This window comes from Thermobia domestica, chromosome 3 (genome assembly GCF_964235325.1).
Source record: "Thermobia domestica chromosome 3, izTheDome1.hap1.1, whole genome shotgun sequence".
In the NCBI taxonomy this organism is placed as follows: Eukaryota; Metazoa; Arthropoda; class Insecta; order Zygentoma; family Lepismatidae; genus Thermobia; species Thermobia domestica.
The window spans coordinates 272,005,439-272,023,759 of record NC_137456.1 but is presented as its reverse complement, the minus strand read 5'-3'; the positions used below and the strand labels follow the sequence as shown (position 1 = coordinate 272,023,759).

Genomic DNA, 18,321 nt, shown 5'->3' with positions numbered 1-18,321 from the left:
TTTAATCAACTCCTCAATCATGCAGTACCACTCTTCTGTCCTTTCTAATTGTTCAGGTGTTCAGGATTACGCAGCAGTTCATGCATTTGCATCGGACGTAGAATGGGGAAAATGTGTGGCATAAATCCGACAAAGAGCCAGTAAAATTTGAACATCGAGTGAGTGTGGCTAAACCAGTATTGAAATAGACTGGATTACAGGCCTTCCAATGCTCCTATATTTCCTATTTTTCCTACATATTTGCGTCTCTTCCTATAAACTCTTATATTTCCTATATTTTAACGAAACCTCCTGTATTTTTTGTGGCATTGCTACTTCCACTTGTGAAAATAAGATAAGGAAATAATGTGTGGGTGCTTGGACGCCTTTTTTCTCCACAGTAGGGTGGTTGAATGGAGAGCACAAGATAAAGCATGTCATGAAAATAATCGTTACAGAAGGATTAAACAATTTCTGAAAGACAAATTGTTTGAAGCCAAACTGCATTTCATCATTTGTACATCACTTATTTTTGATAAATTTCTTTGTTTCAACGCAAAGACCCGCTAATTCATTTACTGCACTCAGTTATCAGAGCTAGTCAGAATGCTGCTATTGAAGTTTGTGAAGCCAGATGTGTTGGGGGAGAAGGAGGGTACTGATTTATCTACAATTGATTTCAAGAACTTCGAATACAATCTGGGGCATCCTGAAGTTGGAGTGATAGAGCAAACTGTAATAGCTAACTGCTCATAGCTACAAAAGAGAGAATTCAGGGAGGATGTGAAGCGATTCTGCATTTGTGAGGTTTCGAAACTGTTTAAGAAATTACCAATATCAAAACGATTGTTGAAGTACCTTCAGTGTCTACATTCACTTGTTTATCACTTGCACGGAATTTGGCAGAAGAAATGAAGCATGTATTTGCAGATTGTAAGAATATCGATATCTTCATGGACGAGTGGAAACTATTTGTGGATCCTTACCGAAGATTCTTGGTTTATGGAAGAAAAAATAATAATAATAATAAAAAAAAAACTGAGTGTGATGATGTCAAATACTTGACCGTGGATCAATACTGGACAAGAGTATGTGATATAAATAAAAAATTCATATGGAACAATTAAGTATCCAATGATGTCTAAAGTAGTCAAAGCTTGCCTGTCAGTATTTCATGGTAGTGCTGATGTGGAAAGTCGTTTTCCAGAGAAGAAACACATTTTAGGAAGTGATGGATCCCATCTTGTGCACGAGAGTATAAAGACTCGGGAGGTCTGTAAAGGACAGCATTAGAATGTATGGAGGAAAACTTGAAAACCTACCTGTTATAAAGCAATTAATTGGTGCTATGCAGAACGCCTGGAGAAAGTATAAAGATTACATAGAAGAGTAGATCCAGAGGCCGCAGTGGCAGAGATTTCCAAAGAGGAAAGTGTTTAAGAAATGTGAAGCAAGAAGCTATATCAAAGTAAGTTTCAAAGAGTAAATCATCTCTTAAGAAATTAAATGAAATGGACGAAACAGTACAGAAGGAAATGGAGGTAGCTACTAGAATGATGAAAGATGCTCATTTTTTTTTTTTTTTTCATTAGCATTGGAAAGCCGAGGATTATGAAAGTGTATAAAAGCACAGTAGTGGGAGACAGATGACGAAGATTCGGGAAGCGGGATGCATAAAAAGTGATAGCAGTGGCAAGTGTGGTCGAAAAGTGAAATCCTCTCTTAGACAGAACAGTGCATTGCGGCGGTTGTGTCTTGCAGATAAATATCAGTCATGACAAGATCTTGCAGCGAGTTGGCGAGAACCATCTGATGTCGAAACCCATGAGTTTGCGTTTACATAGGACTGGGAAGAAGTTATACCTTAGACAAAAACAACGTACAATACGTGTGCACTGGTCTAGGCTCACAAAGATTGGAGTAGTGAACAGTGGCACAAAGTACTGTTCGGCGATGAGACAAAAATCAACATTTATAGAAATGAATTACGTGCCAGGGTGTATCACATGTCTGGTGAAACACAGTCCTGCGTGTACTGTTAAAGCCTCAAAATAGCATGCAAGTGTCATGATTTAGATATTTTTTATTTATTCCAGTGGGTCGGTAGAATCCGTATTTGTGATGATGATAATACACAAACATACAAAATGATTATTCAGACTAAAGTGATACCTTCAGAAAGGGAGATATTCAACGGTGAACCATTTATTTTTCAAGATTGTTCTGCCCCTTGCCACTGTGCCAGAGTTATACTAGATTATATTTAGTCCTCACGCCATATTACATCACTTCCTTCACTCGATAGTTCGCCGGACTTCAACCCTATTGAAAATTTATGGTCTAATTTGAAGGTTACACTTCGTGCAAAGACACTTACAACAAGAAATGAGTTAATTGAAGCAATAAACGATGTCTGGCAACATTGCATGCAAGTGGAGACTGCTAAACGTAGCGAACTCCGTTCCAACATGGTGCAATCTAGTTATCAAATCGTGTGGCTATCGAATTAAGTATTAGCCCAAGTCAAAGTCATTTTTGTACAAACGTAAATTTAACTTCGTTGACAATGGCTGTCATATTTTGTAAAGTCACCCATTGTTGTAGATACAGAAAGTTAATCCGTCTATATGTATTAAATTTTAAACTTTCACCCCTACTAACAGAATCGACCGATTCGAATGTTTCAAACAGCAGGGGAAAGCTAAAGGTCTCTTAGTATCGCGCCAATTTTGTTTGTTTGTTTGTATATATATACTTTAGCTTTCCCCTGCTGTTTGAAAAACTTGGCGTTAAACGTTGAAAAGTGCTACGACGTAGCCTCCTCAAAATCGGTTCACCTTACTATTACTATATATATATAGTATAGTAATAGTAAGGTGAACCGATTTTGAGGAGGCTACGTCGTAGCACTTTTCAACGTTTAACGCCAAGTTTTTCTTGATACAAACTTAAAGATAATGCAGGGAAGGAAAATGGATGTGCATTGGGGTCAAAGTCCGTCTAGAACATAATTTATCTATCAGGTTGTGGCAAAATTCGATCCCTAACGCACACCACACGAGACGCAAAAATCCGTCCTGATTTCATCCTTCAGTGCAAAGCAGGTTTCTCGAAGAGATTTCTGGTTGTTGTGGGATACTGCTATTAAGGCAAGTTAACGATTCGGCACGTACCTAAAAATCGTAAAATCAACTCCACATTTTATCATTAACATATTTTCATGCTAATTTATGCGGAAGATCTGCCCATATGGAAATGCAAGAAATAAAGTCCGTATGCTGGATAAGGCCTCAACACACGCATCCGTTCTCCACAGATTTCTGGAGCAGATGGCGGCAGACACCGATATCCAGGCTATTCCTTTCCAGAACATACCAGTGAAGTCACCTGATGCTAGTCTTGTTAATTTTTGTGGGTTCGGCGTATTAAAAAGAATATTTGCCTCTCGTCAAGTCATCACTGTTTGTGGCCTCTGCAAAGGCTGCCGGGAGGAGTGGCTCAAGATTCTCGTTCCTGTACTTCAACGGAACCTCCTACAATGTAAGTTACAGTGCAGGGCTGTTAGTGCTCACATCGAGGGCAATCGATGGTGGTCACGTGGTTTTTCCTAAGCTAGGTGAGACGTCAAAATCGGACACAGAGATGGAACAACCTTTGATGTAGGTGACTTTTGTAACATAATTTGCGTTCTACTTAAAATTTCCTTTCAAATTGATGCATATTTCATTCTACGTTTGTGCTTACTTATGTAGAAATTTCTTGTAAATGCATAAAATTACATGAAGTTGCTATTAATTTTTCCATTACTGCATATTTATTTTTGAATGATGATGATTCAAGGTACTCCAAGAATGAATAGTTACTTGTCTTATTTTCTTGCAGATCTTCCTACTATCAGATTCTTCTACAATCTCGGACATGATGTAAGTATTAGGATTGTATGTCAGTTATTTATTTAGTTGGATTTAAAGATAATGACACAAACAGACCTTTTATGTTTGTTGTTATGCATCCCCTCCAAGAAAATAAACTAATGACTTTTTTAGGTATGAAATCGTGAAGGAGAGTGCAAATAGTCATATTTCTTACTTGCAAAAAGAATAATACATACAAGTATATCTGAGGATTTCACGTTTTGGAAAAATCGGGCATCATGAATAGACAATTTTTTCACCTACAGAAACTTAATACTATAGCAGAAGGTAGTCCGAAAGTGGGGACACACCCTTATAAGTGGTAAACATTGGAAATTGTAACTAAAGTAACAATGTGGTTCGTGGATAGGGATAGGGGAAAATGTTTAAGGAGACATCACAATGATATCCTCTATCTTGAATTTACGCAGTTGTCTTAAATGGAAACCATGGCATGTAATATGCCATTTCAGTAGCAAATTTTCATAGGAAGTGAATGGCACCGCTATTTTTGCTTTAGCAGAAATTAGTAGGTGCGTTGTCTTAATAGAAAAGTCCATGAATAACCTTCTCTAATTGCTTTGCGTATGGTACTGAGTGAACTTGGACTAATGTTCATGAGAAGCATGTTCGTAAGAAGTAGACGTCACTGTAGTGCCCTCTGGAACACGATTACATCTTCTCTGTTTCAAAACATGGTCACCATTATTTTCTTAATACTTGCGATAACCCGAAATTTCTTTGGTAGCGGGAAATCTGTGCGCTTCCATTGAGAAGACTGCCATTTTCGTTTTAGGATTGGAAAACGGTACCTACGTGACAATTGACGAAAAAGAAGCACCACTCATGGGTCATCACATTTTAACTTTGATTGAAACATTGCTGCCCACGCAGCCTTGTGGTTAATAGTCAGCGTTCGGGAAACTGCATTCTCTCGTCTTTATGCAGAATAATCTCAACAGATCTCGTGGAAAGGCTGAGTCTAAGGAAATATCTTACTACTAATCGATGGTCCACTAGTCCAGAATTAGATTCCTCCAGTCACGGAATTTTGCTGTCGTTCCCACTTCATGGTTGAGGTTGCTTGGGTTCGTTATTACATGGCGTTCGATTTTCTTTGAACTACTTTCGCGAACACGAACGCATTTTTTTCACATCCGTTATATCTTCAGCTTATGTCTCACTGGGAATTGATGAATAGCGATAGGTGCCACAACACACAGGCGGAGAAAACGAATGACCTTGTGCAGTAAACTTTGGCATTTGTAATATCGGAAACGGTACTCTCTCTAGCGGCGGGTATAGGAATTACGGGTACTAAATGGATGCTGCCTTTCTATATCGTAAGATCATAATAAGTGTCTGCGTAATTTAAGATAAACTCCATCTTTCTAGCTGCTCAGAATACCTGAAAAGGAAACTTAAAAGCAGCTCGTGTGTATTTTTGTAACGTATAGATATGTGTCATTTCCAAATACTTTCTACTTTTACGTCTTAAATATGGATGTATATTTTTGTACAGAATGGGTAATTCATTCCGTAGTGTGTATTAGATCCTTTATTTAACATGCAAACGGTGAAACATTGAATAAAAAAGATGAACGGAACGGTAATCCGTACTAATTATTTTATAGATTGGAAGTTATAAACCGAAAAATATACAAAAAGTTAAAAAAGAGCACTACTGGACCGAGAGGCGAGTCTGGATCTTCCGTTTACTATGTTGATGCTTTAACCACTATGCTACCCAGTCCGCTGTCTGAATAGCCATATAATAAGTTTTTATCACTCTTGAAGTCGTGCTCAGCTATTGAGAGACCTCCTGTACGTTGCAGCCGGGGCTTGATATTGTTTGATGGTATGTTCACCTTCCAAATGCACCGGGTTCCAATTGCGGTTGTGGTTTGAAGTCCATGTTAATGGTAGATTCCATCCTTCATAACCTTGTATTGCATAAACATGTACAAAACGAGAACTCCGGCTCATTGTAGTACGGTCCACTGAGTTGTCGAAGCTCAACAGGAATCGTGGTACAGTTCATGCTGTCTGTTAGAAGCTGATCATGGACTCAGGGATAGAATTGCTGTTCGGGAACAGACTGGGTAGCTAAGTAGTTAGTGCTTATATACAGTAAGCCGGAGCGTTCAGATCGTGCTCTTTCCTTTTTTCTTTTTTTGTACATGATTAAATTCGCACCTATATGGGGTTTGGTGTGATACAAAATCTGTTATTTCTTCCAATCATCATACTCTGGTTCATGTACTTACTCCGAAATGTTTTTGTAGCATTCAGGAAGGCATGTATTAAAAATTATTACATGTAATGATTTATATATAAAAGTATGCCCTTTTTGATTACACAATGGATCGGGTAGATTTATCACTATTTCTAGCTTCAAATTAGTAAATCCTTCCATAGGCCTATGTGTCGGAACCTTGTTCTGGTTAATTTTTCAAGTCAAAAGGCTAGGAAACGTACTGGGGAAGAAGAACTTTAGGGACATAAATAACCTAATAAATTGAAACATTTAAAATAATAAAAATAATGGGTCGAAATGTGTTCTCAAAAAATATAGTAGCGCTGAAGAATTTATTGAATTTGAAAGGATTGAAATAGTAAAAATATATTTATGGTTATGTTAGATAAATAAATGGTAAATTATTTTCTTTATGTACACTGTATATTTAATCAGATTTTTGATACTCCTGAGTTCATATTCTGAATCTTACGAGTGCTGTCGTATATTTTGTTTCTTTTTCCCTAGTAGGTGTTCTTATCCATATGCTTGCACCTCTGGTGCAATGAGTCGCTGGTTCGAACCCAGCCCATGTGAATTTGTGGAGGACAATATTTTCATTTCATTTTATTTTTGCTTCCTCCTCCTTTCTCATTCTTTCCAATTATTTCATTACCATTCATCATCTCCATCAGTTATCTGTCTTCCGTAGCGTATAGAGCATAATCGTGGAACGTTAAACATTTCACTTTGTTTTTGCTAACAGACTTTGATTGTGTTGAAAATATTTGTGATGTCTTTAGCGAAGTGTAACTGCTTCTGGATATATCTGCGAATTTGAAATATTGCATTGACTACGAAATAAACTCCATTGTGACAACCTTGTTTTTTCAAGAGTGGTGTCGTTCTAATCTGTTTCGCTTTGTTCTTAGTAAGTGTGTATTGCTTTCTGGATCTATAGGAAAATAATGGCGTGCTACCATTCAACGTTGAGGTATCATACATTCAACTCACTCAACTTTTCAAGTATTGAGTAAAGCAAACAAACACTTTCTGATTTGCGTGAAAATTCCGCTCTCGTTTTTATGCGAACAGTACCAGTGGAGACACTCGGTCGAAAAAGTGTAAAAGCTTTTACAGGCAAGCCATCCGAAGTGAGGTTTTCCTGGATTTTTCTCATTCATACCAGGCAGATGTCGAGATGGTACCTAACATATAGGCCCAAGGCTATTGTCTTCCTTCCCTTTCCTCGGATAGTGTGATCGGCGAGGGACGTCATCCCTCATATGTGACGGGCCAACATGGCCATAGATACTGAAACCGAAAGTTCAGAAGTCTAATTCTAATCTGAACTTGAAAATCATCGACATACGGGTGTATAGTCGTTATTTCAATTCCATGCAAGTGTAATTAATAATAATGTACCATAGAAGTCAACTATAGTAAGTAGTTGGAGTGCAGGTAGCGTCATTTCGTACAGCAACATTTCTTTTACACAAATGCAGACTTAAATTTGTTAAAAACTTGCTCCAATTCAAAACGAGCGTAGCTCACTATAATTTTCATGTCGTTGAGAAGAACAATTTACATCTGAGGTTGAGATATACGAAGAGAAAAATGTTGCTAAAACTTCAGAATATTTTCTGTTATGTATATCAAGCAAGTGTGGTTGTTAACATTCTTCCTTTACAATCTAGAGATACTGGGCTCGAATCTGATAACCAGCCATCGTGACAGTTTGCGTGCGTTTTGTGCACTTATGTAACACAGAAGTTAATGAAGGACAGCGCCTACAATTAACTTGGACTCGAACCACGACCCTCTGGTGCTTGGGGTCCCGGGTTGAATTCCAGCCCCCGCCAAATGAACTTTGTGGTGGACAAACACCGTGCTCGTGGGTTTTCTCGGGGTTCTCCCCTTTCCTCCCACTTCCTTCATTCCACGATTTCACTCATCTCTCACCATTACCGTCTCCTTTAGCCTAACTGGCATAACCGCGGGACGTAAAACTCAAAGATTTCATTTCATTTCGAACAACGACTTCAGTTACCGGATGTTCCGATCATATGAGATCAATCGGCACAGTATAGGCCGTTCCCTACCACAATATTTCGCCTCAAGAAGAGTTGGATTGCAGGACCATGCCTCTAGTTCCGAAGAGCTCCCTTGTGGCTATACAAGGTGTTACAAAAATTTATCATATTTTGGGAATAGATTCCTCATATCAAAATAAGAAGAAGAAGAAGAAGAAAGCTCTTATAGATCTGTGGTCGGAAGTGCATAGTTTCGTAGTTATAGGTTGCCGAAAACGTGAAAAAATGAACTTTAAAAGGTCTAAAGTTCCATTACTAAACGACCGATCGTAGTTGGGTCAAGACATCACTGAGGAACTAGTATGTGAATTATTGAAATATCCATCTTTCAAAACCTCTGGCACTTGAACAATCGTTTTTAGAGAGGCTGTTTGGGAGTACTTGATCACTCTCAGCCTACCTCTCTACAAATTGGTGTACAAGTATTGGAGCATTCTTAAACATGGATATTTGGATAGTCCCCATGCCAGTTCCTCAGTGATGTCTTGACCCGACTACGGCAGGTCCCATAGTAGTGGAGATATTAACTTTTAAAGTTCACTTATTTCACGTTTTCGACACCTATAACTTCTAAATTATCCATTTTGGAGCACAGGTCCAGATGAATATTTTTTTCTCATTTTCATGTAAGGAATCTTCCCAAAATATTGTGACAAATTTTTGTAACACCCTGTATAGTTAACGCACGCGTCTTTCATGCGGGACATCAAGGCTCGATTTTAAATCAGTCAAAGCCACTTGTCCTGATACCGCGACAGTTTCTTTCATCAATGTATCATCCTAGCATTATTCCATCAGATGCAAATAATGCGAGAATGATACACTTAAGTATTCGTTCTTACTTATTGCGTTCCATTTCTTTTCGCATTGCTGATGTTGCTGTTTATTGATCGTTATTGATTTCAGTATAATTTGGCATAATATGTTATATGTGCAAGTTTGTGAAGCAAGTAAATAATCCATAATTTAATTCATTTGTTTTTGACAGTATTTCAGGATGATGTATCCATCGTGGCTTGGCCCAGTTTCATTTGTGCCTGTCGGTCCAAATGCGTCAGCCGATGGATTGGATTCTTCATCTTCAACCTCAGTGCCAGGGCAGCAGACTCCTACTTCAAACGGAGTTTCTGCGACAGGAGGTGAGGAATGTATAATATAACTCATAAATGTTAAATGATTTTTGTTTTTCAGCATTGTTCTATATATATACTGGCAATACAGTTATTGGAGAAAATAATGGAAATACTTGTAATAATCGGAATATCTTGAATTAATACGGGATTGGTTCACTTTTCGCACGCAAAATACAGCCTGAATTCTGAACGGAATGGAAGTCCTGAATAGGGTTGATGGAATTTTAAGTAATTCTTCCTGCAATACAACCTCCAGCTCAGGTAGAGACAAAGGAGGTGGAAATCGACGCGGAACCCTGTTTTCGAAAACATCCACGGGGACTTGATGATATTCAGGTCTGGGGACTGGGTGGGCAAGGGAAGATGTTGAACGTGATTAGTATGTTCTTGAACTACTCTTGAAAAGGTTTAGCGGTGTGAATAGGGAGATTATCACCCTGGAATATGGCATTCCCGATTGGAAATAACTTTACACCACTACATAAACCTGGTTGCCCAAGAACTTTGTATATACACTGCTTCTGTAACTCGTTCGTACAATATGACGAGGGGTCTGTCGAGCATAATAGAACCGCCACAAGTTTTGACAGTCGGCTAGAGACTACCCTGATCATGCTTTTCAGAGGATGTTCCCTAGACAAACACATGTCCAATGGTGGGGAAGAGAGTAAAGGTGACTCGTCCGAAAAAAAAAAAAAAAAAAAAAAAAGTTGCCAGTACTCCAGCGTCCAGATTTTGTGGGCATTACATCGCCTTTGTGCGTTCGTATCGTTTATTAGGGACTTGACGATAGCAAAATGTCCATGGATACCCACTTTATGCAATGTCCGCTTCACTTTTTGGATGTCATTGGGGTGTTTAGGTGGTACTTAAGCTCTATGATCACTTTCTCTGCTGTTGTTTCCTTCTGCCTCATCACAATACGCTTAGAGGTTCGGCGATTCCTAATCCTGCAGCTTCGTCTTTCGACCACTATAGTACTTCGTCGACCTTATTTTACTGTGCAGTATGTATGTGATCATGACTTTCGAGACTGTGCCATGTGTTACACCGCATAATGTCGCTGTTTCGATCAAGGATGCACCATTTATATAGTTACCAACAGTTAAACCTCTTGAAGATTCCATCAAGTCGTACATTCAGGTCATTCACCACACCTGCTCAACGTCCACAACTACATTGCTTCGTGCAATCTAAACAAGTAACCGTTGATATACGCAGTACTCAGTGTTACCAGGCACATTGAAAATGTTCCATATTTGACGTTTCCATTGTTTTGTCCAATACTTGTATGTAAAAGTAAATAACTCAAAATATCTTGTTAATTAGTGCTGGTGAATGAGTGACATTTTGGTCGGGCGGAATTGAATTTAGCGTCCTTTTCAGCATCAAGGGTGTATAAAACGTTGCCCTACAGCCTGTATGATCCGAACAGCATAGGCTTCTGCTGGGAATTGAACCCGAGACTTTCACGCGGAAGTTAAGTACATTAACCATATAGCCAGGAAGAAGCTCTAAACGACACATTTTGTGCGGGAATTAACAATATATAATCAGATTGTGAAGGACAAGTGGAGATTTACATTACAGTACGATATCATGTTTGAGTTCAAAACTAAATTTAGATTGTTGATATAATGACACCCTGTAGTTTTGTGATATTTGGACAAATAAGGAATATTGGGCCACGATAATTCTCGCGAAACATGAAGCTTGTTCATATGTGAACTACTTAATGGTGTCAGTTTAACCCTTTTAAGATATATCGTAGTTTTTACTACGAAATGATAGTGTCTTCAAATTTCGATTAAAAGAGAACTAAAAAAAGCTATTTAGTTGTTTTTTTTTACAAGAGAGGAGGCATAGAAAAAAGCCTTGGAAGAGTCTATACGCTTCCGTGCGTCGGAACATGACGTCATCACTGTACAAATTCCTTTTTTTAGTAAGGTCTGACTTCAACATTTTTTGGTGAACTTCTCTTTAATCCTAGATTTCTGAAGTTCTACACAATCAATCAGTGGACGCTTTAGTTTCTATCTGAATTTTTTCGGATCTCTCGTCAACACAGAAAGGGTAAAAAAGGGATATTTCTTGACCAAAAATCCCACGTTGTGATTATTGCTCCGCTCGGGTACATGATAGGGACATCTGATTGGTACTTTCTGAAAACCTACTCGATTCTGAACAAAATGACATATGAATCATTATTCTACGATAATTAGGGACTGTCAGGGATTTTTTACATAATATCCTTTTTGTTACTACAGTAATTTGGAGCGCCTTGCGCACCTTTCCCACATGGGAAAATATTTTTCCCGCCCTTAGTATTGAAGATAAGAGATCGGTATTTGTCACAAGTAAGTAGTACCACAAGTACTATTTTTGCAAGTGATTTCCAGATCTGTATGTTTATCCAGGGCCGCGCCAGAGAGCCCCAAGATGGGATTTTTCACAAAAATCCCTATTTTCAATTTTTCCCTCCTTAGGGACGCCCGAGGGACATGTGCGTAGTAATGTTTAAAAGCTTACTCTATCCTGAAGAGAACGGCGGATGAATCATCATCCTACAACAATTAGGGACGTGTCAGAAAATTTTTAAAGTTTCTATAGAATCTTTGGTAAATTCTGGGGATATTCGCAGAAGAGGGAAATAATTTTTCCCGCCCTTAGTGTTGAAGATAGGAGATTGGTACTTGTCACAAGTAATTAGTATCACAAGTACTATTTTTGCAAGTGATTTCCAGATCTGTATGTTTAACCAGAGCCGCGTTAGAGGGCATCAAAATGGGATATTTTTTTTTTTTTACAAAAATCCCTATCTTCCAGAACTTTCCCCTCAGGGATGTCCGAGGGACATGTGAGTGGTACTGTCTGAAAGCCTACTCTACTCTGAAGAGAACGGCGTATGAATAGTGATCCTACGATAATCAGAGACGTGTCAGGAAATTTTTAAATTTTGTAGGGTGCATTTTAGTGAAATTTTGAGCGTTTTTTTGATGCTCTCCCAACATGAGTAAAAAATTTTCCCGCCCTTACTATTGAAGACAGGAAATTCTAATTTGCCTCAAGTAATTAGTACACTACGTAGTATTTTCCAAGATTTTTTCAGGTTTGTGCGCAGACCCGGGCGGGGGCTCAGGGGGTCCCAAACCTTGAAGTTTTTTTTTTTTGTCAAAAAAATTTCGATTTCCCTTAAAAAAAAAAAATCCCTTAGGTACATGATACGGACATGTGAGTGGTACTGTCTGAAAGCCTACCCTATTCTGAACAAAACGACGTATGAATCATGATGCTGTACCTTCTGGACTGAAAGTCAACAAAAACACCTAAAAAAAAACATATCTTCAAAGGGTTAAATACGCTTGCCGTATAATTAAGTATTGCAATGAGATTTCTGTCTATTGAAGCTATAAATTGTTGTGGTAGCAAAGGGAGGAATAATATAGAACAAAAGGGGAAAGCTACAAATAGAAGTTAAAAAAGTACAAAATGCAGGATACGATGTGCAGATCTTGTGCCAAGGTTGTAAGCGAAATTAAATAAATGTGGGGCATCAGCAATTAAAACAGTTAAAAGAGTCCACCACCTTGATAGCAGTATATAACATTACATGTATTCGCTAAGAACATTGTATATGCTCAGCATAAAGAAATAATATATTTATTACAAACCAAGGACCCCATTTTATATGGAAAAAGAAGAAAGTGCATTTTACATACTCAAGAGCTTAGAAAAGTTGCTAGAAGAGAATTGAAAAAATTGGATCCAGTATACTGGATCGGAAAAACTGTGAGTGATTATAAATCTATGATTATACAGTTTTTTTTTTCCGAGGGCATGGTGGCTCAGTGGTAGAGCACTCACCTATTGTACGAGAGGTCTCTGGTTCGATTCCAGACCATGTGAAACTGTCGGCTGCGGATGTTCATATCTAACAGTGTACAGCAGGGTGTCTACTGATACTGGAAATACTTGAATTATACTGGAATTTAATTTTGATACTGGAATTTTGATCCACACACTGGAAAAATCATGAAACTGTCAACATGTAATTTGTCAACAATACTTTTTTGTAATTGTTTTAATAGTCTTAGAAACTATTTTGTATTCATTGAGATTGTAAATTTTTCCAAAGCAAGAGTTGCATACGTTTTGTAATTAGACATTTAAAACAATGGGTGGAGCGGAGGGGTGTGAGGGGAGTTGGAAGGCCCTTTAAAAATGTTAAAAGATCATTTGTATTTCAAAAAAATCAAAGCTAACTAAATTTACTGAAAATAAAATATACTTTTTTTGGTAAAACAGTTACAAACCTGAAATCATCAAGAGTGTGAATATTCTTAAATAACTTTAAAATTATCATTGTATTAGGTACTGGAATTTTGAAGATGAAACTCAGTAGACACCCTGTACAGAGAAATGTGCGCTCAGACATTCGTACTTTGTCCACTGTTAATAGTGCCAGTTTTCGCTCTTCATGTCGTACCAGCTTTGACAGTCAACGGCATCCGATATTTTTAATCTGTGGCCACCGCATTTCTTATGTTTTAGTGCTACCGTCTGGCCATCACAACCTCTACGCAGTTAAATTCGGATATGTCATCAGTCTTCCCCATCACACTGACAGATCTAGTACGATCGTGAGTCTGGCGAGCGGTTTCTGCTATGCCTCTTACATTAGTCCAACGACTTTCTTCAAAAAGTAGCGGATATTCATAATGTTTTGGGTAGTGAGCGTATAATTCAACTGTTCGAGATGTTCAGAACTGTAGACATTGTTCAGACACAACAGGAGTTGTAGTGCAGCCCTTGAACCAAAGTGATAACAGTGATATAGGCGTCAAAGTAATAAAATGTATGCCTGTTCAGGGGACGGACTGGGTAGCGTAGTGGTTAACGTATTGGCACAGTAAACCGGAGACGCTGGTTAGATTTTAAATCCAGTCACCTATATTTCACTCTGTATATTAATTATGTAATGCCTTAGGCATAAGATACGTAACAAAAGCCAAAAGTAGTAATTTATGCTCATGAATATTGACCGCTTTCTCTTCTAATTCTCGTAAGCCCATCTGGGTAGCTAATTGGTGCAACCCGAAGATACTTTGGCAGTGCTACTTAATTGATATCCAAAACTGCTATAGTTGAAATTATTCTTTAAGATAGCGTTGATCATTATATTTTTAGTGATTGTAAGTAATCTCTTAATGTTGATAATGTTTTACACTTTGTTCTTCTGTATTTACAGATCCATCTGAGGATACGAATTACCAAATTGCATCACTTGCTCAAGAAATGCAACAGAATATGGTGGTCTCTTCTGTAACAATAACTCCTGATAATTATGTGCGTCCAAGTGAAATAAATTGCGAAGAATCTTCGTATTCACCGGATCCGAATGAGAATTGGCAGAAACAAACTAAAATTCAGAACAATAACAAGGCTGTGTTCTCAAGTCATGCCACCGCAGAGAAGCCTTTAAGGAATGGGACGTATATTGCACCTCGATTTCAGAAGATACATGCAGACTCTGTCAATAAACCCAAAGTATCGTGTGACACAAGTTTACCACCAGATGCAAGAAAACAGAGTAATGAGAACGTTAATACAGGGAGTGGAACTAGTGTTGGCAGTTACTCATCACAAAATTCATATTCAGTACATGAAACAAACATGAGTCCGCAAGTGCAATTGTATAATACTCTACCTATGTACCCAGTCGATGGGGATGGGGTACCTGTAATGCCGTACGTGTCACATTATACTGTTGGATCTGGAACAGTGTATCCGCCTGTATACTCATCGTCTCCATCGGGGGTCCATCCACCTACTCCAGACATGGGATCAGATTCAAGATACGGTCCAATACCGGGGACACCCTGTTCCGATACACCAATGCCGTCTCCGTATACATATTACCCACCGCAATCGATGCTTATTCCACCATCCAATCATTATCCGAATTCCGCGTCGGGCTGGAGCGCTCCGAATAGTATACCGATTCCAGTGCCTTCATATGTCTACCAACAATCAGCGAATCCAGTATCATATAATGTGGGTTCCACTTGACACTATAGTTCTTGCAGCTGGTATATATCGAATGTTTAAAATACTTACCTACGAATGGCAATGGTTGAAACGTTGCATTCCGAATGTCGTTTTCCGTTGTGTTTACCATGTAAGATTTTCTATTGTTAAAAGAGAATCAATTTTGTTTTGAGCACATTTATTTCAAGTTACAGCATTGTTACTAACATTACTAAGTAATAGAGAGTATGTACCATAATTTATGGCAGTAACACCGTAATATAGCACATACGAGTAATCATAGTTTAAAATATGTAATACGATGTATGTCTTTGCAGCGGCAGCACATTTTTCAGTATTGTTCATATATATCATTTACATATAATGTCAAAGATATGTAGGACCTTATATAGTGGGATTACTTTCAGAAACCAACTATGATAGGTTAAGCAGTACATGTTAATAGTTGATGTAAGATAAAAAAGGAATATACTGTGATGGTTAAAGTTCCTTAATATAAAATACGTAACTGTGCCAAAGCGTTAAGTATTACGACAGTTGCTGTTTGTTTATAGAAGAATGAAAAATGTTCGTGCGTTTTTTGTTATATTTTTGTACTTCGAAGCTGAAAAGAGGATTGTTAAGTTATATTTTTTGTATAGTAACTTGAAATGTCATGCTACACTTAAGTGTAAAACAACGTTTATAATTTTTTTGATAAAACGAACGAAGTTTTATTTATTTTTTTTCGGCGTCAAAGTGGAGAATGTTTTCTGTGTTAAGACTCAGATTTCTTTAAGATGGCAGGAATGTAGCGAGTTTAGTTTGTTTTTAAGACATTCAACTAAGCTATAATGATATTTTTTTGTCATAGAATTATTGTCTATTGTGTTTGTTTTCGAAGCGTATTAGAAGATGAGAGATCTGTTTTTTGTTTTTATTTTACTCACGTTATATTACTTGAGAGATTATTAGAATTTCCCATGAGAAGAAATAGTACTTTACAAAGTTATTTTGCACTAGTTATAAAGTTTTGTATTGCACAAGAAAATAAAAGCTTTTCGTTCCTGATTGATGGTTCTTTACTTAAACAATGTCGTGAATTACCTAATGGAAGGCTTTATTCTGTCATTGTCGGTTGGAAGAAGTATGGACTAATGCATAAAATTACAAAGCACATTGAATGTCATCTCCAGCACTATGCAAATTCTGCTATAGGTGTTTTGCAAAATAAAAAAATACTAGGCATAAATAAGATGTAAGTCACATATTGGGGCAAGTACGAACACGTGGAACGCAGTTGTGGATGTGAAGGTTAGTCCATCATTTTTTGGTGCAGGTTGTTAAAGAATATAGTCTAAACATTGTTCGGCGTAGCTCTAAACTCCGATAAACAAAATATTTGTATCCTTCCGCTTGTCACAAACACGATTGGCTAGTGATGTATAACTCCCACTCCCCACGGGGAGGAGCAAATTATGCACGTGCGTTTTGACAATACTGTCTCGTGCTGTCCAGATACTTACAGCAGCAGCAGAAAAGAAAGAAAAAAACTCGAAAGATTAAAAATAATATTTGAATTTCGCTCGTAAAGAATGGTTGCTTAGTGAGTAAAGGTTTGCCTTGTTGGTCTTTCACCACAACACTCGCGGAACCGGGATTCATGCCGATCATCTTTCAGACTTTAAAAGCAGAACACCCGTCCATAGTTGAGTTGGCGCCAGAATTACTGCGCATGCTTAGTGTTTATTTCTATTGTTTCATTAGCCACACTCGATTGCAGTATTATTAGATAATCCGTATTATATTTTTGTCATTTATAATAATATAGCAGTTTTATATGAAGCTTCATAGTAAAAGTAATAATGCAATCAAATGAACTATTTTGCAGAGGAGTACAAGCGTCGGTAGGACAACAGCAAATCAGCGAGATTTAGTTTCATGTGGCTTTGTTTATTGCAGGTTAGAGCTTACGCCGAACAATGTGTAGTTAGTTCCTTAAAAGTGAGGACCACTTCCAGTGTATCTGTAAGATGTGCCATGGCCTGTATTACAATCACTCGAAGCCAGTGGCTGGTTTGATGGCTTGGGCTACTACTAACCTTTATAACACCTGTACATTATTATTATTATTATTATTATTATTATTATTATTATTATTATTATTATTATTATTATTGGAGTTTAGGTTCCAGGTTATTATACAGTCTTCAAAATAACAGAAAACCTTAGAGCATACTTTCCTTTTATGAAGTAGATTAATATGATTTGCTCTTTAGAAAGTCTTTATTTTATCTTATTAGTTATTACGAAAAAGGATCGTATATTTCTACCTTCATCTGCTGCGTGAATTGTCCCTATATTTTGCTTTGAATAGGTGCTAACTCTACCCATCCGATTAAATGAAAGTTGTGCAAAAGAATGCTGAAATAGTGATTAGCCAACGAAGGAGCCTCAGTTTGTAAGAGCTTCGCAACGTAATGCAAATAAGCAACAGGTATGCCGCCAGCCCACGATCGCAAAATACTGTAAAACAAAATTTGTTTTGCGTTGACGCAAACCGCTATGGAACCCGGCTCACGACGTCCGTGACAATTCCAAGCGACCCCCAAAATGCGCTATCATTACTCGTATAACTTCGCTTTACCCTTCGCGCACGCCCAAGAAACCGATTACTCTGTAAAAAAAAAAAAAAAAATAATAAAATAAAATAAAAAAATAAATAAAAAAAAAAAAAAAAATTGGCGCTACCTGACAGCCCGTTCGTAAGCTGCAGTGGGAGATGGAGCGAAGAATGTGCTGATAACTACACGATTCTTGCTCAAAGAGAGGGTAGGTTTCTGCTGTGTTGTCAAGTCTTAAGATGTCTTAAGAAGTGAGACAGACTCTGTACAAAGGAACTAGCGGATATTTCTAAATTAATAAGGTTCTCACAAACT

At 37.7% G+C, this 18,321-nt stretch overlaps 1 protein-coding gene and 1 non-coding gene across 3 annotated transcripts in view; both read left to right on the top strand.

The window, feature by feature from the left end:
• Positions 1 to 16,453, top strand: part of LOC145681041 (uncharacterized) — a 95,218-nt gene extending 78,765 nt beyond the window's left edge. For both annotated transcript variants that reach the window (XM_081752362.1, XM_081752363.1), the window contains exons 13-15: positions 3,862 to 3,902; positions 9,211 to 9,361; positions 14,604 to 16,453. In XM_081752362.1, coding sequence (XP_081608488.1) covers positions 3,862 to 3,902; positions 9,211 to 9,361; positions 14,604 to 15,424 — 1,013 coding nt within the window. In that variant the 3' untranslated portion in view covers positions 15,425 to 16,453. The remainder of the gene's footprint in view (positions 1 to 3,861; positions 3,903 to 9,210; positions 9,362 to 14,603) is intronic.
• TRNAN-AUU (transfer RNA asparagine (anticodon AUU)) lies at positions 13,190 to 13,261 on the top strand. Its single transcript has one exon. It is a non-coding gene; the product is annotated as a tRNA-Asn (tRNA).
• Positions 16,454 to 18,321: the final 1,868 nt, after the last annotated feature.